The sequence below is a fragment of the Lacerta agilis genome, chromosome 13 (genome assembly GCF_009819535.1).
Source record: "Lacerta agilis isolate rLacAgi1 chromosome 13, rLacAgi1.pri, whole genome shotgun sequence".
Lineage (NCBI taxonomy): Eukaryota > Metazoa > Chordata > Lepidosauria > Squamata > Lacertidae > Lacerta > Lacerta agilis.
The window spans coordinates 22,711,886-22,735,545 of NC_046324.1; the positions used below are offsets into that span (position 1 = coordinate 22,711,886).

General features: G+C 46.2%; 1 protein-coding gene across 2 annotated transcripts in view; it reads left to right on the plus strand.

The window, feature by feature from the left end:
- LOC117056597 (repulsive guidance molecule A-like) overlaps positions 1-23,660 on the plus strand; it is a 31,474-nt gene that overhangs the window by 2,778 nt on the left and 5,036 nt on the right. Inside the window, exon 2 of one of the 2 annotated variants that reach the window (XM_033167096.1) lies at positions 6,311-6,426. The exons of the other annotated variant lie outside the window; for it this stretch is intronic. Within the exon in view, the coding sequence (XP_033022987.1) occupies positions 6,311-6,426 (116 nt within the window). The remainder of the gene's footprint in view (positions 1-6,310; positions 6,427-23,660) is intronic. 2 annotated transcript variants of the gene reach the window in all.

Sequence of the window (23,660 nt, forward strand, 5' to 3'; positions counted from 1 at the left end):
CTGTTGAAATTCATTTTGTTAGCTTAGGCCCAGTTCTCTAATCCATTAAGGTCATTTTGAATTCTGATTCTCCCTTCTGCGGCATTAGTTACCCTTCTCAGTTTGGTGTCATCTGCAAATTTGATGAGCACCCCCCTCAATTCCTTAAATCAAGTCATTTATAAAGACGTTGAACAACAATGGGCCTAGGAAAGAACCCTGAGGGACCCCACTTGTCACTTTTTCCCAGGATGACAAGGAACCATTAATGAATACTCTTTGGGGCACCTGGTGCCATCCAGATGTTTTTTGACTGAGCCTCAGCCAATTTGGCCAATGGTCAGGGAGGATCAGAACTGTAGTCCAGGGTTTCCCAAACTTGGGACTGCAGCTGTTTTTTGGACTACAACTCCCATCACCCCTCACTAGCAGGGCCAGTGGTCAGGGATGATAGTCCAAAACAGCCTTCAACCCAAGTTTTGGAAATCCCGACTGCAGTCTTAACAACATTTGGAGAGCCACAGGTTAGCTGCCCCTGCAGGAAAGACTTGCCTCCCCCCAAACAAATATGGTTGTGCTTTCACATTAAAAGAAGCAGCAACATACAAAAATATATAGACATATGTACATTTACAAATGGCACTGGGCAAGAGGCAGAATACAGTTACTGTCAGGTACATTGTTCCTGATTTACCGGTATATGACTAATTGTAAGGGGAGGGGGTGTTAAATGAAGTGCAAAGTTAAATAGCATGATGGACAGTCCCGGGTGGTAGAAGGGTGGAAGTCAGATGAGTAAAGCTCAATTTCCCAGAGAGTTATTAACTGATAAATGCATGCTAGCTGCCCGCTGGTTGCAGGAAGTCCAGATGTCAAATAGGGTTGCCAACTTATGGAGGGCAAGCAGCCTGACATGGTTTTCTGCCATTAATGGCAACCTGATGTGCAGAAGCTGGCAGCTCTTTACAAATATATGCAGGTCAAGTGGCTTGTAAGAGCAAAGCATTAAGGACAGTATAAGATGGATAGCTCAGTTGATTAGAGCATGGTGCTGATAATGCCAAGGTTGCAGGTTTGATCCCTGTATGGGACAGCTGCATATTCCTGCATTGCAAGAGGGTTGGACTAGACACTAGATGATCACATAGCTGTCAACTTTTTCCTTTTTTTTAAAGGGAAATTCCCTTATTCCAAATAGGATTCCTCGCAAGAAAAGGGAAAAGTTGACAGCTATGGATGATCGTCAGGGTCCCTTCCAACTCTACAATTGTATAATTCTATGGGCCACTTGAAAAATTTATAAGTTCTTGGCCAAAGATCCACCTCGAGCAGCTTTCCAATCTGTTGTCCTCCATTCAAAACATCTGGAGGGCACCAGGTTGGTGAACATTATGGTTCCAACTATGATCTGCTGAAGCTCACAAACAGCACATGGAGGTGAAGAAGAAACACATTAACTACCTCCTGCACCTGGTACTTAAAGATATATTGCACCTATCTATGGAGGTTCAGTGTAGCTGTCACAGGTAATTGGAGCTGATACAACCGTCACACACTCTATCATGTCAGATGTTAGTGGCATTTAATAAGAATTCTCAGGGAGACATTTAATAAGAAGTCACAGTGGCAGTGATCTCCACCCCCTTCCTTTTATAGCAGATTGCAATGTTTATTAGTTTCTTAAATAAATCTGCATTATTTTGTGCTTGCAAAGGCATGTGTCTGGGAGAGTATGATGTTCTTGCTTGTGTTACTCAGGCAAGAGGAGATGAAAGTTTGGTGTTGTTTAGATGTGATTCTTGATTGCTGCCTGTAGGAGTAATTGCATTGCAATTGCTTCGAGGTGGAATCAATTTCCCCAAATTGAGATTTTAATGGGAAGCTCACAAACGGCTGTTATGTCATGTGGTTTAAGGAGGCTTAGGGTTGCATTTATTCAAGGCACAGGTCTTTTTCTTGCCCCCCAACCCCCACCCCCGCAAGCAGACCAGGGAGAGCAGTGCCATCTACTGGAAACCGGTGAACCTCAAACTGTATTTAAGCTTAGGAAGAAAGCAACCACTTGTAATTTTAAAAAGAGCGAACAAGCCACATAATTGATTTGACTTCTCTTCAAATGTATTCAACATGCTGGTGCTTTTATTGTGCGGTGATGACTGTGTTTGACCAGAAGTCACATCAACTCTTTGTTCAGAAAAAAATACAAACCAGACAAAATCTAACCATTAGAGTGTCTGATGGGGACCTGGGAAGCCCGGGTTCAAATCCCCAGCCAGCCATGAAAATCACTGGGTGACCTTTGGCCAACCACTGTCTCTTAGCCTAACCTACCTCACAGGGTTGTTGTGAGGATAAAAGGAAAGACCATGTATGTTTCCTAAGCTCCTTGGAAGGAACATGGGATATCAATGTAATGATGAATGCAACTAGCTTTTTGTTAGACCGTGGCTAACTCGATAATCTTTGGCATTCATTTAAAGAAGGGATGGTGAACTGTGGCCTTCCAGATGTTGTTGTGCTCTAAATTTCCTCAGCCCCAACCAGCATGGCCAATGGTGAGGGATGGGGGCAGCTGGAGTCCAAGAACCTAGGGAATGAGGCAGGTTCCCCACCTCTGAGTTAAAGCAACTTTGCATTAGATTGCCAGCTTCTTACTGGACCTTGGTTCCTGTGCTGTTGCCAGCAGCTAAGCATGAATGAATTAGCCAGTGGCGATGCTTATCTCTACGCCATGAAAAAAGTTCGCTGGTTGATTTCAGCAAATCAAAGTTGATGCTAAAGGCACGGGAGCAGGCCAGGCTTCATTTTTTTCTAGTCAGTTGAGAACCATAAATTTTATTTTGTGAACCACCCTGAGACCTTTGGACGAAGATCGAATAAATAAATAAGAATTTTGAACGAGAGTTCCTACTTCCAAACCTCGTTGCCTCGACACCCAGATCCTAAATACACTTTGATTGTAGTGTCAAGCTCTGTGTGGCTTAAGGGAACATGCATATCTTTGAGTTGTCATTTAAAATCCTTGGAGAATGTTTGTCCCATGAAATTATCCTGCCTTTCCTCTTTGTGAGAGAGCCTTTGCCATTTTTCTGGGGGAGTTTTGGGAAACCATTTGGCCCTGGGGAGCAGCGTTCATTTCTCATCATTCCACCCATACGATCAATTCTGTAAGAAGAGGATTTTTCAACTGCCACATTTTAAACCTTTGGGTTTTCTGGGTTGTTTTAGAGCTCAAATATCCTTCAGGTTTGTAACACAGCGGGATAGATTTTCTTCATAGCCTCCCCTTCCGGTTCCATGCACCGATGATGCCCAGTTGTTTATTAGAGGTTTGCTGGGATGTGAAATGTGTGCAAATGGGAGGGTATTGTTTAGGACTGGCTCTGAGGGGGGGAATGGTGGAGAGGGAGGGTGCACGGCAGACTGCTCCCTACAGAGAACAAAATATACAGAGGGAGAATCCCAGCCAACCCTCTGATGAACGGTTTAGAATAAAGCCTGCGATGTGTGAAGTTTATACCTCGTTTTGTAAGGGCGGGTCTCCCGCAGGAGGCAAGTGCAGTGCCCTCCGCCAAGCTGTGTTGACAAGGAGGGCTTTGTTCTGTTGCAAGTATCTCTCTGCCCTGTCAGGGAGGAGGTTGGTGAAGGGGCCACTGTCCTTCGGCTACTGGCCAGGACAGCATGCTCTGCCTCTATGATCAGCATAACATTTGCCTGGGAGTAGCAGGAGGGGAGAGTCGCTGTTGCTTGCTGCTTGCTGTTGTCCTGCTTACTGTCTCTCCAAAGGCATTGCTGGACTAGATGGGCCTTTGGCCTGATCCAACAGGCTCTCCTCGTGCCCTTTTATGTGTGGTTGGGTCTTGCCGAGGAGGTGTGGGCAAGGAAAGGCTTAAAAGGAGCCTTGATGGATCAGACCAATGGTCCATCTAACTTGGGTTTCCAGCTGATTTTGGACTACAATTCCCATAATCCCTGACCACTGGGTCCTGCTAGCTAGGGATGATGGGAGTTGTAGTCCAACAACAGCTGGAGACCTGTTTGATCCAGCCAAACATGGTGTCCTTGCAGTGGCCAGTCAGATAGATGCCTATGGGAAGCCTCCAAGCAGAATCTGAGAGCAACAACAAGTCTCTCCCCCGGTGATTCCCACCAACTGATATTCAGAGGCATACAGTGGTGCCCCGTGTTATGCACGTGATCCGTTCCGGATCGCGCTACGTAACACAGGTGTGCGTAATGCGAACGCCCCCCCCCAAAGGAAAAAACCCGGAAGTAGTGCTATTTGAGTGCTTCTGCGCGTGCTTCTGTGCGTGCTCCGGAAACGCTTCTGGGTTGCAGCCGTTCTTAACTCGAATGTGCGCAACCCGGGGTTCCACTGTACTGCCTTCAACCACACAGAGTTATGGCCTAGCCATCGTGGCTAGTAGCCACTGGCAGCCTTATCCTCCATGAGCTTGTTTCAACCTTCTTTGTAAAGGCATTGTTGCCCCCAAGAGTTGCCAGTCTGTATCTTGTGCCACATTAATACCACTCAATTACTGTGATTTTAAAAAGCATGGCAAAGCAATACAGTAGGGAAGGCTATGGTTGGGTGACCTGGATCTCCCAGCTTGGCTTACTATCCAGGCACAGGCTGTTGATGGACAACTGCACAGCCCCTGTTTGCTCCCCCTTCACTCTTCATTATTCCTTATCTATAAACTGGACTTGGACAGACGCCTTCAGATAGAGGACTGTCCTCTGACAGCCTTTCAAACAGAGGACTTCTCACTGTAAAACAGGCCCCATGGGCCCCATGGCTGTTAATGACACCTCGACCCTTGCATTTGTTTTCCAACACAAGGATGATAAAAGTAAGGCGTTGGTGACCAAACTTTCTTCTGCCCCCTTTTTAAAGGCATTAGGCTGTTATGATCCACCCAGCTGAGGCAGTGCACCCTCCTGAATATCAAATGCTAAGTATAAACTCCTAGAGATGACTGACACTTCCGTGCCCTGCCTTAAAAGAGTTTCTCAGAGGCACACAGCTGTCCTCTGTTGGAAGCAGAGGGCTGGGTGGACATTTACGGTAGTCTGATCCCCCAATAGCTCTTTTCCCCATGTTGACATATTAACATGTCCCCTCTCAGCAACTAGTTTGACTGAAGCGGACTTCTGGGGAAAGCAGACTTCTGGCAAATCTTGCAGCCATCTCTTCCCTCTTGGTCCTGGGTGTGTGTGCCGGCGATGTTGATGAAACCAAACAGCCAGGGCCAGATTTGGCTCGGAGGCCTCTGCATAAGGAACCTAGGAAGCTGCCTTCTACTCAGCCCAACTCTGGGGGAAACCTTTGACCCTCCAGATGTCATCGAACTACAACTCCCCATCACCCCTGATCATTAGCCATGCTTGCTAAAGCTGATGGGAATTGTAGTTTAGCAATACCTGTAGGGCCAAAGGTTTCCCCACTGGTGACTTAGTCCAGCTAGGTCAATGCCACCTACACTGACTGGCAGCTGCTCTCCAGGGCTTCAGGCTGGGGGCATTCCTAGGTCTACCTGGAGATGCCAGGGATGGAATCTGGGGCCTTCTGCATACAAAGCAGATGCTCTCCCTATCTGCTGCAACTCCTTGCCAATTAATCTGCCTTGGACTGAATCAGACCATTGGTCTATCTAGCTCAGTACTGTCTGCACAGATTGGCAGCAGATCTCCAGCCAGCCAGGGGCCACTCACAGCCCTACCCAGAGAGACGCTGGGGATCCAACCTGCATGCAAAGCAGATGCTCTACCCCTGCTGCGCCACAGCCCTTCCCCAGAGCTGCCCTCCTTCTCCTCTTGCTTCCTTTGGAAGGGGTGTTGGAGAGAGAGGGGGGAGCCTTCTCTGTCTCTAGATGGAGTGCTGGAATCCAGCTGTAACACATCTTTCCTCTCTCCCAACCCCCCTTCTTCACGTTGGCTCTGTAACCGGATACGTGCCTTGACTACGCGGGCGGGACCAGGCCTCTGAGTGGCCAGGCCCTGCCAGCAAGGAGCAAGGCTTTACGCATTGGAAGGGAGCGCGCGGTGATTGATGGCTGGGGCTGTTTTCCAGCGAGAACGAGGCGGGTGGAATTCGGTGCGCGCTGCTCACTTTTTGCCCGGGCTCTTGGAGTTCCCCGCTCAGAGCCAGGCTCCGGTTTCCCCTTCCCCTCTGTGTCCTGCTGGTGCTGGTGCTTGTGTTTTAATTTTTTATTTTCTCCTCCATGCCTCCTCTCCTGTTCAGTTAAGTTCTTTCCCCGCTCCTCCCTCCTTCTTACCTTTCTCTTTCTTTTTCCCTCTCTCCTTTTGCAAACCAAAACTCTTCTTCTAGGGAGAGGCTAGTGGTTAGAGCTGAAGCTGGATGGATGGGTATGGGGAAAGGGGCAAGCGGCCAAGCCCTTGGACTGATCCAGACCCTCTTTCTCTCTCTCTGCGTCTTCCCAACAGGTAAGGAGCACCAGCTCCCCCGGTTTTTTCTTTTTTGCTTTAAAAAAAATCTTTGGGGGGCCGGGAGGGGGGGGGACCAGCTTTCCAAGAACTGCCTTTTCGGTTTCTCTCCCACCCTCCCTCAAGCCCCCAATCTGTGGGCCTCCCATTTGCTCTCATTTCACAGCACTTAGCCACATGTTGGAAAACCTGGTGGTGTTCAGGCACCCAGCCTGAATCGATCAGAGGCACACCAGACCCACCTCTTTGCAAATTTCTTTTGCTTCGCATCGGTTAGCCTAGACTCTAGAGACTTTTGTCCGCCACATCAATATGCCTTTTTTGCTCAGCATAACTGAGAGGGCAGATGGTTCAGGGTGGTTTGCAGCTGGGCTTCAAGAGCTAACAAAAGGCACCAAAGAAAGTTTCCCCGTCCCATAGGTTCTCCGTCCCCAGAGCATTTTGCTTGTGTGCCCATATGAGAATTGCGCGTCTCTGCGACAGAGAAGCAGGAGGGGATCCCAGACTGCTACCTTACTCTTCCGTTAAAGGCTTTGGCGATGGCAGTGAGATCGAGAGGAAGCATTTGTAGCTACTATTCCTCATTAGTGAAAGATCAAAAAACACACCATTTGGCACCTTGTTTATTGGCTGGGAAGGGAAATGGTTTTACTGTATTTCGTTGCTTTTTTATTTTTATTTTTGCAAATGTTGACTTCTAGACTTTTAAGAGCCAGGGGGATGATGAGAAGGATATTTTCAGGTGATTTTGGTTGGGAAAGTTATTGAACCAAATGTTTACATGTGCGTGTCTGGAATATATCTGTGTACCTAAATTTGGGTTTGATGGTGTTGCTCAGCTGTGTTATACCTGTGATGTAGAATAAACCAGATCCAAGACAGGGGTCCCAGATAGGCAAGGAATGAACCTCTTGACACATTTATTTTTCTTTCTTTCTTTCTGGGACATGTTGGCAGATGCATTTATCCTGCTCAAACCTGCCACTTGTTGCTAAGTTGGAAGCCTTTGCTGAATGCAAATATCTACTCAATATTTCAAAGCAAGGGGGGAAAGAGAGGGGGCTGCTTGCTGTGAGGGGGATACACTGGCAGGTTTTTTTTTAATTGCCTCTTTATTATTATTGACATGTAGCCTGCCTTATTTGCTGTTTGCAAATTTGCTTGTTTTCTCTAGTAGCCAGAGTTAAGCTTTTCTCTGCTAACATTTGGGTCTACCTCCTTCACTCCCCTCCTCTCCATCGTCCCCCCCCCCTCGTTTAATCCCATGGTTTGTTTTTACGGTGTCAGAAAAAGGAGCGGGTTTTCAGAATCACAGCTGAAAACGCCATCTGTTTCCAATGAATCCCCCCATTGGCTTTTCCACCGTGTTTCTGCCGGATTCTTGCTTGCAAATTCCTTCAAGCTATGAGGGCTTGTTTTTGTTGGGGGAGGGGAAAGTAACTTCACACAGGGAGAGTTGTTCCCTTCCAAAAACTCTCCAGTTTCTTTACCTCCAAGGTTCCCCCCCTTTAGTTGAGGCAAGTGGGGGGGGCAGAGAGCAGAAGGAATTATTAATTGCTCCAGGGCTTGGAGCTGCTGATATAACTGCCATTTGTGCGTATATTGATTTATTGCAAAACTCTTCTTTGCAAAGTGTGAAATGATTGAATGGGGGGGGAGAAATATCCTTTAAAACACACACACAAGCAACACCCTGACTATTTTGTGTTTGTCTTGTAGCAAAAAATCTCTCCTCTCTCTTCCCCCCCCCCCACTTCAAATCCATTCCAAGCCTTCACACATTGAAGCAATTCCGATGAAATGCTTTGGAAAAACTCGAGAGAGCTCAATTCCGCAGCCTTGGAATTGCCTTTCCAAGTGTGTGCACAAGCCAACCCTCCCCTTCATGCAGATTTGCTGGGAAGGTGCTATCTGATCTGAGATATTATTGAATTCTTTTCCTGAGAAACGTGCTGGAGCCGGAGATCACCTTGCAAGAAGGAACTTGATCTTCGATCTGGGATGTGCAGCAGATTGTGTGCGATTCGTTATTATTCACCCCTGCGGCAATTAAGCTGTATTAATCACGATTGGCTCTGGGGCCTCCCTTTGTCAGTACTCTGTGTTGGTTGGGAGTTGGGGTGGGAATGACAAATAGGGGGGTTGCGTTACCCTACAAGGATGGTGTAGGATTGAGTTGCCTTGCTCCTAGTGACTGACACATACTCAAAGCTTCTTAATAGTTCTGAGATAATACACTGCAAAATTGCATTGCATTTCGGTGGTGGCTGGCTTCAAAAGAGAATTAGCCAAATTCACGGAGGAAAAGGCTTCTAGCCATCATGGCTATGTTCTAACCATGGAATCGTAAGTGAGGAGCATTGCTGTTGCACGCTGTGTCCTGCTTGCAGTCTTCCCTATGGGGTGTCTGGCTGGCCACTGTAAGAACAGGACGCTGGACTAGATGGGCTGCCCGCCTGATCCAGCAGCCAGACTCTCCTTATATTCCTAGCTGACAGAGTCTTGGGCTTGGCAGTGGCTGGTCTGGGTTCAAATCCTGATCAGTTAGAAGTTCAGGCTCCATTCCCAGCTTGTGCATGGCTGTTTAGTGGGGGAAGTTTTATGCAGGCCTTTTGGTAGAAACCGCCTCTGCTGTGCCTCCCTTCTCAGAAGATATAAAAGGAGAAAGGAAAGTGGGGAGTGTTGTTGGCCCAGTTCTGTCACATCTCTAAAAGAATGAGAGTGGAGTTCTGCCCCTGCTCTGCTCCTGCTTTGACAGCACATCAGAAAGAAGAAAGCTTTTAAACACACACGCACAGAGAGAAAGATTTTCTCGGTGACCCTAAAATCATTTCTCAAAGGAGTCTGTTGGGCACAACAAAGAATTGTAAAGCACTTTTGTGAAGCGTTCATGCCATATATTAAAAAAGCTATGATAACCCTTCATGGCTCCTAACACACCTCCAAGAATTATGGGAGTTGTAGTTTGCTAAGGGTGCTGAGAGTTGTTAGAAAGTCGCTATTCCTCTCATAGAGCTACAATTCCTAGAGCAGTTTTAACAGTCGGTCCCTTTTCACAGGGAAATGGTAGTTCTGTGAGGGGGAATAGGGACTCCTGGCACTCTTAAGCTACAGCTCCCAGAATTCTTTGGGGGAAGCCACGGTTGTATAAAGTAGCACCACCATGTGTATAATGTATGCTGTGAATGTGGGCATACTTCCCTTTAAAATTTTGTAAATTACTGCAAAAAGGGGAAACTTTTACATAAAAGATATAACAAGAAAACAAAGTGCCAAAATCATATGTAATATAAGATCCTGCAGAAGACAAAACAAGTACAATGTTTTCTGTGCAAGTTGGCACTTCCTTAAACTAAGGAGTTCGCATACAGACTTGCCAAATTGGGGGGGGGGGGGATGAAGGAACGAAGAGTTAACATCATTATTTCCTTTCGTTCCCAATTAGTAGTAGTCCAACAGAAATGTACCTGAACATATTTTCACAAAATCCACCCCTTGGAATAAGCAAGAGAGGCCATATGGCTACAGACTTCTTCATTGGTAGATGAAATTAAAAGTCATGTCCTATGACCAAAAAAACACACCAGTCTCTTACAGCATATGCTCTAGCTACTTTCAGCTTTTGGGTAGAAGTTTTATGGAAGAGCACTTTGCCAGACTTTTGAATACTGGTAATCGTAAGTTACCTGAATCAAATGTCTTCCAGGGTTTTGCCACAGTTCCTCCTGCTGATGTTAACAGGTGTGAAATGGGTTCTTTATTCTTTAGGTTCCTGTCCACATCTATATGTATGGTGTGAATGTGGCCATACTGAGCCCTTCTGCTACCAAGGACTCTCCTGATGATTTGACTGTGCTGGGCTGAGGATGATGGGAGGTCAGCAAGTTGGGGAAGGCTGGTCCATAGAGTGTGAGCGGTGGCCTTTATGGATCCGCAATCCGACTTGGCCAGTGCATGACGCACAGCCCTTATTTGTTGATTGGTTTTTTGTTAATTTATTTGAACATTTACAAATCATGCTTCCCTGTACAATGCCACCAGGCAGTTATGCAGATAACGGTATTTCATTAAAAATGTCAGACGCTTCTACAAATGACTCACAGATTGCATGGGGGTTATATTCCGGGTACTGTGCATAAAAGCTGAAATCACGTATAGCCAGAACAACACCAGAACGGCTATCTCTCCCCGCCCTGGTGCAACCATCCCTAGCTTTCCAGTGCAAAGTGAAGAGCTTTTAAGCTGTCCGCTGTGTGTGTGTTTAATTTGTGTGATTTCAGCCGGCCACCCACCAAATGCATAAACCTGAAATTGTGCTTGTTAAATGCATGTAAGTTGCGAGTTACCTGTCTTTAGAAGATGTCTAAAAGTGAACAGGGGTGGCTCCTTTCAAACTTGTATTGGTCAGGAGTTCCACAGGGCAGTACTTGCCACACTATAAACTGCGGGCAAACTACTGGGCCCAGTTCAAGATGTTAGCGGTGTCATAGAAAGCCCTACATAGTTTGGGATCCAAGTACCTAAAAGAGCACCTTCTTCAATATCAACGCTGTGATTGGCAGGTCATGTTGGTGGTGCCACCACTAGGGGCTGTTAAGTTGGCGCTGACCTGTGGCAGGGCCTTTTTGGTGGTGGTTCCCTGGTTGCGGAATGCCCTCCCTTCTGAGTTGCACCTGTCTCCATCATTAGTAACTTTCAGAAGGAATTTGAAAACATTCCTGTTTACCCAGGTGACTGAAGAATACCGTTCTTGGCAACCCTAAGATTGGATGAAATAATGTTTTTAACTGGCTCTAGAATGTTTCAAATCGTAACCGCTCTTAGATGTTTTTAGTGGTCATTGTTTTTGGAAGGTTTAAGCTGTTTTTGAAGGGGGCTTGTTTATAAATCATGTATCCGTTTGCCGTCCAGGGCTCCTTTGGGAGAAAGGGCAAGATGTAAATCCAAGGAATAAGAAATAAAGATTTTACCACTGGAAGTGCCCTGTCAGAAGACCTCAGTGATGGAGGTGAAGGATAAAAAACCAGGCAATCATTAGGGCACCTTGAGCCTGTTCTGTTTAGAGCTTTGTGAATTTACAAAAGAATATTGAGCCTGGCCTGGCAGGAAAACTGCAACCCATGGAATGCAAACCTTTTCTCAGTGATGTGATCCTGGGGAGGTCTTTATCCTTGAGCATGAGGGGTGTGTGTATGTGCATAACTATGTCACTGAGACTGGAATTACTGGCCTGGATGACGGACAGGTTGTGGAGGAGAGGTGGCAGGAACCGGGAGAGCATCTGTTGCTTTGGATGAGCTGCGTGGGCAGGGTTTTGGGAGGGGAGACGTAGGAGCCAAAAGCCGCAGGAGGGTGCTGCAAAATTGGGGTTGTGGTACATGAAGGCGAGAGGCTGGAAGCGGGACCGAGGCCCTGGCGCAGCTCGCTTGGCTCGGAGGAGCTGGATTTGCTTTCACTCGTCAGCTTAATGAGCCCCGAGCCTCTGCTCCTTTCACTGGGACTCAGATTTGCTCGTAAAATAGTTTTAAAGGCTCTGCAACCTGCAATTGTCAAATATCGTAATTAAGAATGGAAATCCCGTAACAGTGCCATTTTTTAAAAAAAAAAGATAATAAAAAAGAACAACCCAGCCTAGAGTAAATGTTAGCACTGCTTTGCATCCATTTCGAACAGAAAAGGACAGATGAGAACTATAGATGGTCCTTGACATCTTCAGGTAGGACTGGAAGAGACCCCCTGCATGAATCCTTGGCATGCCGCTGCCAGTCAGTGTAGACAGTACTGAGCTAGATGGACCAATGATCTGTCTTGGTAGAATCCAGCTTCCTATGATCGCATCCAGGAAGGTGCTGTCTGTTTAACCAGGGCTTCCACAGGGCATGTTGGTGTCATTGCAGTGGAATTGAATTTCAAGGCAGATGTGTTTTCTTGGGTGACATCACAGGGTTGTTAGCACAGAAAATGCTAGTTGGCTATTCTTATAGAGCAGGGGACAAGCGACCTTTATGTCCCCGAGGGCCACATGCAGCAATGGTTGGGAAGTCAGGGGCCGCTTGCTAGACGGCTACATAACTACACAGGCTCATTCGCAGGTGTGATTGCAATGGGGAGGAAGTTGCGTGTGGGACTGACTCTCTCCTCGCAACCACAAGCATGGGAGCTATATGATGTAGGGCAGTGTTTTTCAACCTTTTTTGGGCAAAGGCACACTTGTTTCATGAAAAAAATCACGAGGCACACCACCATTAGAAAATGTTAAAAAAATTAACTCTGTGCCTATATTGACTATATATAAAGTAATTCTCTTGAATTTTTCAATTTTTCCCACGGCACACCAGGCAACATCCCGCGGCACACTAGTGTGCCGCGGAACAGTGGTTGAAAAACACTGATGTAGGGAGTCAAACAATTGGTCCTTCGAGCTCAGCAGCTCTTCAGGGTTTCAAACTAGGTTGTCTCCCAGCCCTCCCTGGGGATTAAACCTGGGACCTTCTACTGAGGTATGGCCCTTCCGTACTGCCAGGCAGTAAAACTTGATGGGGGTAATTTGGCAGTGGGGAGTGAACCTCAGGATTGCATAGGTGGAATATGCCAAAGGACCTCCCTACCTGTTCTGTCTCCTAGTGTTTCTAGCCTTTTTGAAAGCTTGCAAGCCAGAGCAGGTACCGGTAGCTGAGGGCTTGTGCCTCTCGAGTAACTGAGCTTCCATTTAACAATCGCTGCTAGTAATAATAGCGATAAGGGCTGCCATGCTGAATGAGATCAAAGGAAAAGGGACAGCTTTATATTCCTGCCTTGCAGAGGGGTTGGACTAGATGATCCTCAGGGTCCCTTCCAACTCTACACTTCTGTGATCCTATTATACAGTACCTTATGCCCACTGTGGTTTCCAACAAAAAAGCCTGGCATATGACGGTGACAAAGTTGTGCATAAAGACAGCCATAATAGCCTCCCTTGTCCCTTGTTAACCATTAGTTCACACACTTATTTTATGTGTTTACTTACAGGTGAAACTTGAAAAATTAGAATATCGTGGAAAAGTCCATTTATATAAGCAATTGTTTTCATTAGCTACTGGAGTTTAATATATGAGATAGACTCATGACATGCAAAGCGAGATATGTCGAGCCTTTGCTTGTTATAATTGTGATGATTATGGCGTGCAGCTGATGAAAACCCCAAAGTTGAAATTGTTAATAGGGAGGTTCTCATCAGCTGTACCCATAATCATCACAGTTATAACAAATAAAGGCTTGACATATCTCACTTTGCATGTCATGAGTCTATCTCATATATTAGTTTCACCTTTTAAGTTGAATTACGGTACTGAAAGAAATGAACCTTTCCCCCAATATTCTAATTTTTCGAGTTTCACCTGTATATAATTTATACCCCAACCTTCAAATTACAGTTATGCTCCCAGAGCACCTAACAGAGCAGTAAGAAATAATAATAATAATAATAATTTATTGTTATTTAACAACAACAACAAACAAACAAATAACATACCATGATGATGGTGATTTATTCAGTTTGTTACCCACCCTTTGCCGTAAGGTCCCAATGTGGGTTACAGCAATTTAAGATGCAATACTGATGCAGTCTAAAACAAAGGTCTAAAACAAGTTGTGGTTCACAATTAGTTTTTTATTCATGTGGTCTGTGGTGTATGTGTCTGTAAAAAACACAATTAAAAAGCGTACAGTATCTAACACAGCACATAACAGTTGCTACAACAGGCAGGCAAATTATTAAGTGGTCCACCAAAGACCCTCAGTGATTTTCGAGTGGTCCGTCGTTTGAGAGCCACTGAGCTCAAACCAACCACAATCCCAAGAACAGGGTTCATCGAAACTAACACTGTAATACAGTGATGCTGATACAGTTGGATGCATTCAGACTTAACACAGCCAACGAAGAAAACTAAACTAAGCTAAAGCAACAACAGCCCATTCAAATGGATGGCAAAATCGAATTGCTCTGAGGAGTTAAAAAATAATTAAATGCTTACGTTGGCTGTTCTTATAAGCCTGGGAAAACGGAAGTGTTTTTTGCCTGGCTCCTCAGTTAGGTGTGGAGGAGCTTACATTTCTCAGCCCAAGGGCTGTATTGTCCTCTGGGGCAATCTTGGGGGTGGGTGGGTGTCACGTGCCGGCGGTGGGTGGAGTCACAAACACGAATCTTACCTTTGTACAGTAGGGCTATTTTCCACACACCCCTCATCCGGGCAAGCGAGGGGCATTGTCAGAGTTCAAGGGTGTATTCCAGTTCCTCACCACTGACCTAAAGTGGTAGCAAGGAAGTCTCCTTGGGGAGAGCACTTCTAAGGCATGGGAGCCACCACCAAAAAGGTTCTGCTTCCGTCCCAGAGAAATGGCTCCTTCTGGGCAGTGTGCTCTCTGATGCGGTATACGGGTGCAAGGATATAGTGTAAGAAACCCTGGGCTGCCAGCAAAACGGGGGTCCTGGGTCAAGGTCCTCCACCCCAACAAGGGGAAGTATAAAAATAAATTTAAGGTGGAGAAAACAGTACTTATGGAAGTCACTTCCAGGAGTTTTGATGATGGCCACTGGCTGAGATGGCTTTGGTAGGGGATTCTCAAATGGAGGGAGAAGACTTGACCTATCAGTGACTATTAGTCAAACCTCCAGTTTCAGGTGCAGTATACCCCTGGAAACCACATGGAAGAGGATCTTTGTCTTCATCTGTTTTTAGGCTTCATAGAAGCACCCGTGCCCTCTTCGGGACATGCTGCTTGTGTGTGTTTATAACCCACATTTTCATAAAGGCACAGCAAGGTGGTAAACAACATGCAGAATTATAATAAAATCAAAACAAAATCAAAATTCTTTCCAGTAGCACCTTAGAGACCAACTGAGTTTGTTCCTGGTATGAGCTTTCGTGGTATCTGAAGAAGTGTGCATGCACACGAAAGCTCATAGCAGGAACAAACTCAGTTGGTCTCTAAGGTGCTACTGGAAAGAATTTTTGATTTTGTTTTGACTATGGCAGACCAACACGGCTACCCACCTATAATAAAATCAGTTAAACGTCAGTAAAACACCAGTGAACACTGGTTAGATGAAAAGGAAAGGAAGAAAGCACAGTGAAGGCCTGTCTAAACCAGTGTTTTTCAACCACTGTTCCGCGGCACACTAGTGTGCCGCGAGATGTTGCCTGGTGTGCCATGGGAAAAATTGTGTTTATTTGATTCCTATTCAAGAGAATTACTTTATATATAGTCAATATAGGCACAGAGTTAAATTTTTTAACATTTTCTAATGGTGGTGTGCCTCGTGATTTTTTTCATGAAACAAGTGTGCCTTTGCCCAAAAAAGGTTGAAAAACACTGGTCTAAACAATACCGTTTTCAGAAGACATCTAAAAGAAGGCAGGGGAAAGCTGCTGAGGGTCTGCACAGGGCAGTGCTTGCCACAATAAAAACTCACTCCCAAGGTCAACCAAACCTCAGGGGCCTCATGGGGATCTCCAGAAGTTATCATAGATATCCTACAATCATAGAGTTTGAAGTGACCCTGAGAATCAAGTCCAATGCCCTGCAATGCAGGAATATGCAGTTGTCCCATAAGGGGATCAAACCTGCAACCTAGGAGTTACCAGCACCACACTCTATCCAAGTGAGCTGTCCATTGGAGAATCTCAGTGATCAAGGTGGAGCTTAAGGGATCAGATGGTCTTTAAGGTGCTTTGGGCCCAAGTTGTTCAGGCCTTTGTGAATGAACCCAAGGACCAGCCTGGTAGCAAATACGCAAGCAATGCAGCAGAGGAATGACGTGACTGCCAGTAACCTGCTCCTGTGAGCAGCCTGGCCCCTGCCTTCTGCTCTAGCTGCAGCTTCCGGGCCAGATACAAGGTCATCCCCAGATAATGTGGGTTACAGCCATCAAGTCTTGAGGTTACCAGTGCATGGAGCACTGTGGTCTGGCTTGTTGCAGTCCAGTGTGTTAAGCCAGCCTGGAAGGAGTGGCTGGATGGAGAAGCTCCCTTGCTCTGCCTCAGCAACCCCGGTTGCCATTCTCATTGTTCTCCACCAACTGGAGAGCGGGAGTCTAAAGGATGGAGCCTTCTCTGCCAGGGGAACGTGAACCTCCGCAGGTACAGGAGGCAAGCAGGCAGCGCTAGTGCCGAGGGCCTTCTGGCGGTTCCCTCACTAAGAGAAGCCAAGTTACAGGGAACCAGGCAGAGGGCCTTCTCAGTAGTGGCACCCGCCCTGTGGAATGCCCTCCCACCAGATGTCAAAGAGAAAAACAACTACCAGACTTTTAGAAGGCATCTGAAGGCAGCCCTGTTTATGGAAGCTTTTAATGTTTAATAGATTATTGCATTTTAATATTCTGTTGGAAGCTGCCTAGAGTGGCTGGGGAAACCCAGTCAGATGGACAGGGTATACCAGTAAATAATAAATTATTGTTGTTGTTGTTCCCAAAACTATGGGCTTACTTTGTGCACCAGCGAGATGCCTCAGGAGTGAGGATGGCCCTGGATGGCTGGGTAGATAGGTTTGCATTCAACTGCCAAATCAAAACCCGAATCAACATAAAACTGAAACGCAGCTATCCTTGGAAATTTCTGCTTCTCTAAATATTGCAATGCCACTTTCAAGCGAAAAAGGGGGATGTGAAAAAGCACATGTTATGGGAAGGTGTGCACTGGAGAATATGCATGTTTGTGAAAACATATCGTAGAGTCTTAAAATCATAGAATCGTAGAGTTGGAAGGGATCACATCTAGTCCGACTCCCTGCAATGCAGGAATCTTGCCCAACGAATGCACTATAAAATGCATGATATTAGGGGAGGAAAAATGTGTGCATTGGGAATGCAGAGGGAAACATATGCCTTTTCATTTAAAAAAAATAGTTACAAATTGATGAAGAAGAGGTGAATGGGAAAAATGAGAACGCAAGAGAAACCAACATGGATAGATTTTTCCCTAAGAAGGGCTTTGTGTGAGAACAGGACGCTGGGCGATGCTGGATGATCTGATCTGATGTAGTAACAGCTGCCTGGCTTGCTGTCCTCCTACTCATGGTTCCCTGTCAGTGGTAGCCGCAGATAAGAACACGAGACAAGCCTTGCAGGATTAGGCCGATGACCCATCTAGCTCAGCATCCTGTTCTCCTGGTGGCTGACCTGATGCCTGTGGTTAAACCCACGGGCAACCGCCCTCTGCCCTCTGCCCACCTGGGATTCCCAGCAACCAGCATTCGGAGGCGATTATGCCTCCAACAGTGGAGGTAGAACGTAGCCATCTTGACTAATATGGGGTGTCAGGAGAGGAGGAGAAGGGGAGGGCTATGAGAGGAACAGGGGGACAGAGGGGGAACCCAGGCATGGTCCTACCTGCAAGCTTTGGATGTGCACTTGAAAGGAAAACCATCTTTAAATCAAAGTTGTAAATCGCCAGTTGCTGTGGCTATTTAAGAATCAACTTTGAAGGGGTCCAGTTCTCCTTTCTCAGTCATCTGGGCAGGTGTGATGATCAGGTAGAAACTGTGGCCTAGTAACTTGCATAGGTTATGGGCGAGGATATCTGGCTGATTAATGCTGCTGACAAATCCTCTAACGCACGAAGCCCTCCTTAAAACTGCACTTTTCCCCACACCAGCCTCCCTGCTTCCAGATGAGCTCCTGTTTAGACAGCTAGATCTTGCAATAATACTTCAGCACTTCTGAAAGATGTTCCAGTGAGTTTCTAAAGGAGCAGGGACAGGAAGGGAGTTTTGCAGAGCGAGGACATCAGCAGAAACCATTTTCCGCAAACGATTTGCCTCTTGATTTTGCTGAGAAGCCCAAGTTGTTGGGCTCTGCCAGACACTCATTTTTTTATTCCTCTTTTTTTAATCTCGGCTGTTGATCCTCTATACCCCACCCTTCACTGGAATCAACACCTCCACCTGAGAATGCTGCAATGTTTTGGCAGGGATCTGTTGTATGCATTTGTTTTTGTTGAGAGTTATGTGCCTGGGGCCCTTTTCCTGTATTCCTTTGGGATTGCATGTGTGCAAGGCAGAGCAAACGTGTGTGTGTGTGTGTGTGTGTGTGCATTGAGTTGAGCTGAACAATTCAAAAGCATGAGTTCCCACAATGAAGCATCTTCCTGCCAATAATTTCATGTTGGTGGCAAGCTGAAGCCTCTTGAAGTCCCTGGAGCTGGAGTGAAATATGCAGGTGTTATTTATATGCAAAATCCCCACCATAATGCAAGATTTGGGGTGCAGGGCTTGCTTACTGCAAAAATCCAATAGAATCTGCACTGTGTGTCTACACATGGGGGCACCCAGAGGTTTTTTTTTTAAAAAAAATGTTTTATTTTAACTTGCATCCCACCTGATTTTCAGAAGAAACTCAAGGCATCTTAACAAATCCAGACATCATAACAATATTAAAATATATATTGCAGTCCCTGCTTCCAAACCCTGTCATAACATCAAAGAATCAACTTTAAGAAACAAAGCCAAAACTACAGTAGCATTTCCAAAAAGGGCAATCAGGATTAAAACATAGAAACAGAAAATGAAAAACCCTTGCCTTTACCAGTTGCCTAAAATACTGTATTGGTGGGTCCTCCTGATATACCTGGGTTGGCACTGGGTGGGCACCGCTGTGAGAAAAAGGGGGCCTTACTGTGAAAGGTTTTGCCGTCACAGCAGCTATTTCCCCAGGTTTTGCCAACCTGGTGCCCTCTAGATGTTTTGGACTAGAGCTCCGATCAGCCCCAGGCAGCACACCAATCTTTGGCAGGCCTGGGGCATTTCCATGTGACCTTTTTATCTGCTCTGATTTGTTTTCGGGGAGAATAGATAACAATGGCTATTTAGCAAGCACACATCCTGATTTGTTTGCACAGAGGTTTGATGACATTGCATCAATGAAGGTGTCGCCCCACACTTTCCGGTAACTTTCCTTATCGCAAAAAAATCCAGTCTTTGGAGGGATGCAAATTCATTGTGCAAGACCTTCCATTCAGCTGTAATTGTGCAACCTGAAGTTGCTGGTATGTGATTGAATCTTGCCTGAAAATTGGGACTGTCTTGAAGTGCCCCTTGTTGCTTTCTAGTTGCTAAGGGAAGATTTTGTATGGGAGGGAGGGACCATCTTTTAAAATGTTTTACTATATCAACCATGGGCACGTGGGTGCCGTTCAGGTCTGTAATGTAAAAAAGGGAAAGATCACTTTTCAAGCCCAGGTTTATGATTTCACTTCCTATAAACACTCTTTTCCCAAAGGCTTTGAAGTTTACCGTTTGCAGTTTTTTTTGGGGGGGAGGGGTATTCCTCCTTGCCTATGAGGGTGCCTGGCTTTGATTGTTGGCTCTCTGTTTATGCCAGGGTTTCTCAAACTTGGATCTCCAGACTTTGGACTGCAGCTTCAAACTTTGGACTGCAACTCCCATCATCCCTAGCAAGCAGGACCAGTGGTCAGGGATGATAGGAATTGTAGTCCAAAAACAGAGTGAGGAAAAGCCAGGCCTCCTCAATCAAAGACCAGGAACATAGGAAGCTGCCTTACACCGAGTTGGGCCAGTGGTCCATCTAGCTCAGTGTTGTCTACACTGACTGGCAGCAGCTCTTTAGGGTTTCAGGCAAGGGACATTCCCAGCCCTAGACAGAGATGCTAGGGATAAACTTCTGCATGCAGTGCAAATGCTCTGGCACTGGAACATAGCAAACTTCCTTAAACTGAGCCAGGCCATTGGTCTATCTAACTCAGTATTGACTGCATTGGCCAGCAGTAGCTTTCCAGGGGTTTGCTAAGAAGTCTCTCCTAGGCTTACCATGATGGACCAATGCCCTGATTCAGCATAAAGCAACTTCCTGTGTAGGTTCAGGATTTGTTCACCCTTTAAAGCACATTCCCTACCACCTTAAAGAATTCCAGACACTGCAGTTTACCCCTCGCGGAGTTACAAGTCTCAGCAACCCTTTATAAACTGCAGTGCCCAGAATTCTTTGAGGCAAAGAATGTGCATGCACTGACTGGATTCACTGCTGAGGGTCTCTATCTTATGGCAGAAAAGTCTGTTCATTGGCTTAAAGACAATCCTCCAGCTCCAGAGACAGTACCGGTACCTCTGCAAGCCAAGATTCTTGGGATAAAGTTGAAGGGAGTCCTATTTTCCTCCTGGTCTTCCCAGATGCATCATCCTAGCCTAAGTTGGAAATGAGATGCTGTGTTCTAGAGGAACCATGTTCTGGTCCTTAGGAGCCAACTCCTAGGGGCCGTGGGGGCTTCACACCCCACAATAAAGTATTTGAGGGGGTTGGGCCTTTGGGGGTAAAGTCAGACTGTTCGAAGTTTACAGCGCTGTGGAGACCGATGCAGGAGAGGCATGTTTTGTTGCAGCTGGGGCAGACGAAGGCGTCCGGTTGTGCTGCTACAGATGCACCACAACATTTTTCTCTCTCTGCGCTCCACCCAACCGTCATCCCTTCTCTGGTCACTGCTATGGATGCACAACTTGACCGTCTCTCTCGTCTGCAACCACAGGGCGAGGTTGATGTTGCCAACCTTTCTGTCACATTTGCAGACTGTGGGTCTGTTAACGGGCCTGGTCCCCAAAGCCGGCTCCCCGTAGAGCACATCCTTCTGGAACATCTCTTTAGTTTTTAAAGGAAATTTTTAAAAATCTAACTTGGGTTAAAGTGGAGAATTGAGCCCCTGGAGGAGGGATATTCAGCTCCTCAGAGCTCTGGTGAGGCACTGCAGGCCTAGGCCTCTCTGTATCCAGGCCTTGGGACTCTCCTCAGGCCATATTCCTTACTAGCCCTCTGCCCACTTTTGCTTCTGGTCCATGATGCTCAGTTGTCCACATGGGAATGTGCCACTCGGGCTCGGAAAACCAGCCCAGCGGGAAGGCGCTGCAAATGTGAAGAACATCGCGGAATCCCAGCCGCAAAATCTTCCAGGTGCCCCCCCTCCCCTGCCTCTGAAAAAGATTCTTTCCTCTCTGCACCCTGCAACCTCTGCTCCATTACACAATAAAAATTGCCATGTAAGGAATGTTGGCTCTGTTTTCACCCCCTCCTCTCCTTTCACGCCTCTCCCTCTGCTCTTGAAATCCGACCCATTCCTTTGCGCGTGGTGGTAAATTTATTGGCCTGTAATTGGAGTCCTCTGTTCCTTTTTCACCCAAAAGATTTCGCAGATTTCATTGTCTCTCTTCCTTCAGCCAAGCCCTTAGCTAGGTTCTCTGGGGGTCTTCCCACCCTTCCCCCAGTCCCTTTCCCCCATTCAAATCAGTTTTATGGGACCCTTTCCCCCTGCTCCTTGATTTTTTTTGTCATGCAAACAAGCCTGTGATAATCGCCCTATTCTTCGGCAAAGGTCTTCAGCTCAATGATTAGCAGTTCAAAGGCTCAGAAGCTTAATGGCCTGTCAGGGCCGGCCCACAAACCCCTTTCATTCCTGCTCTGGTCATTGGCAGGACCCGGCCTCCCTCCTGTGGGTCCCTTTCAGCCCTGCCATGCCTATGGAGGAGCACTGTTGAAAGCAGGCATCAATCACGCCTCCACCAGGGCAGGAGGGCTGGACAAGGGAGGCTCCGGGCAACAGTGGCTAAAGTGTATCTGAAGAAGTGTGCATGCACACGAAAGCTCATACCAAGAGCAAACTTAGTTGGTCTCTAAGGTGCTACTGGAAGGATTTATTTTTTTATTTTTTTTGTTTTGACTATGGCAGACCAACACGGCTACCTACCTGTAAAGTGCATAGAAGAGGTCGTCTCCCTCTCTCATAATACGCGGCAGTTGGAACAGCTCAGTCGGTAGAGCATGAGGCTCTTAACCGCAGGGTTGTGAGTTTGAGCCCCATCTTGGGCAAAAGGTTCTTGCATTGCAGGGGGTTGGACTAGATGACTCTTGGGCTCCCTTCCAATTCTATGAATTCTTTAAGGGAAGCCACGGCTGCTTAAAAATGGTAGTGCTTTAAATGTATGCTGTGGAAGGCCTGATATTATCTGCCTTTTGTATGCTTCGCATCCTGTTCTCGTAGTCTCTGGGATGTCCTGGGTGCAACAGCCCCTCTCCCCACTTGTGATTCTCAGCAACTGGTATTCACACCCCCAAACTTGGAAAAATATGTGCCAGTCTTGGAGCTGATGTATGTATTTTGTACTAACTAATGCATTATGGCAGATACTGTCATAGACTAAAGTTCACCTCACTGGCAGATTAGCACATGGGTTTATCTTGCGCAGGGCAAGCAGAGGGAAATGAAATGCAAGAGAAATGTGCAGACTACCATGCTAAAGCTTAGAGCTGCCTTCCCCAACCTGCTGCACGTCAGATGTTTTGGACTACAACTCCCCCAAGCGTTAGGCAGCATAGTTCCATCGGCAGAGCATAAGACCCTCAGGGTCATGGGTTCAAGCCCCACGGGTGAAAGATTCTTGCATTGCAGAGGGTTGGAGTAGTAGATGATCGTTTATGGTCCTCTCCAACTCTATAATTATATGGTTCTTTTTTTTTAATAAGAATTTATTGGATTTTCAAAATAAAAATACAAACACTACACAAACTACACAAAATACACACAAACAAAACAATTAATTCCTCATCCTTATCTTCTTTAAAATCCTAGGCTTGGGACTTCCTCACATCCTCTGTTTTGCGTTCATTTCTAATCTTCTTTAGTAACTTTGTAACATTGTAAAATCTACTTCCTTGCATCTAATCTTAATCTTACAATTATAATCAATATATCTTAAACCTTAAATCTTCTTATCAACCTATCTCAAATCTTAAATCTTATTTTTATCAAATAAAACTTCAAATTACACATCTCTACCTCTTTTATCCTCTCTTCACTTAATTTTGTTATGCTGTACAATTATATGATTCTATCTGTGGGGCACCAGATTGGGGAAGCCTATCTTCGATGTATGTAATGGTTACGTGGCCATTTGAAAAGCAAACACAAACATCCTGGGATTAAAGCCTGCAGCAACGTCCTGCATTTATTTATTCTCCATGCCCATGTGGACTCAAATCGTACACACAGCCAGATATTACTGGATTTGCTTTTGCGCAGACTGTGGCACTGGGCAGCCTCTCATTTCGCTCACCCGCCACCGCCCCCCACTGCACCCCCAGGTCCTGTGGTTCAGTTTTTCCTTCTCTCTGAGCACTTGGAGCCAGCGAGGCCTGCTCCTGTGCTAAGTCATCCGCGGCCGAAACGCAGATGTATTGTGAGTCGATGGAAAATGGATTA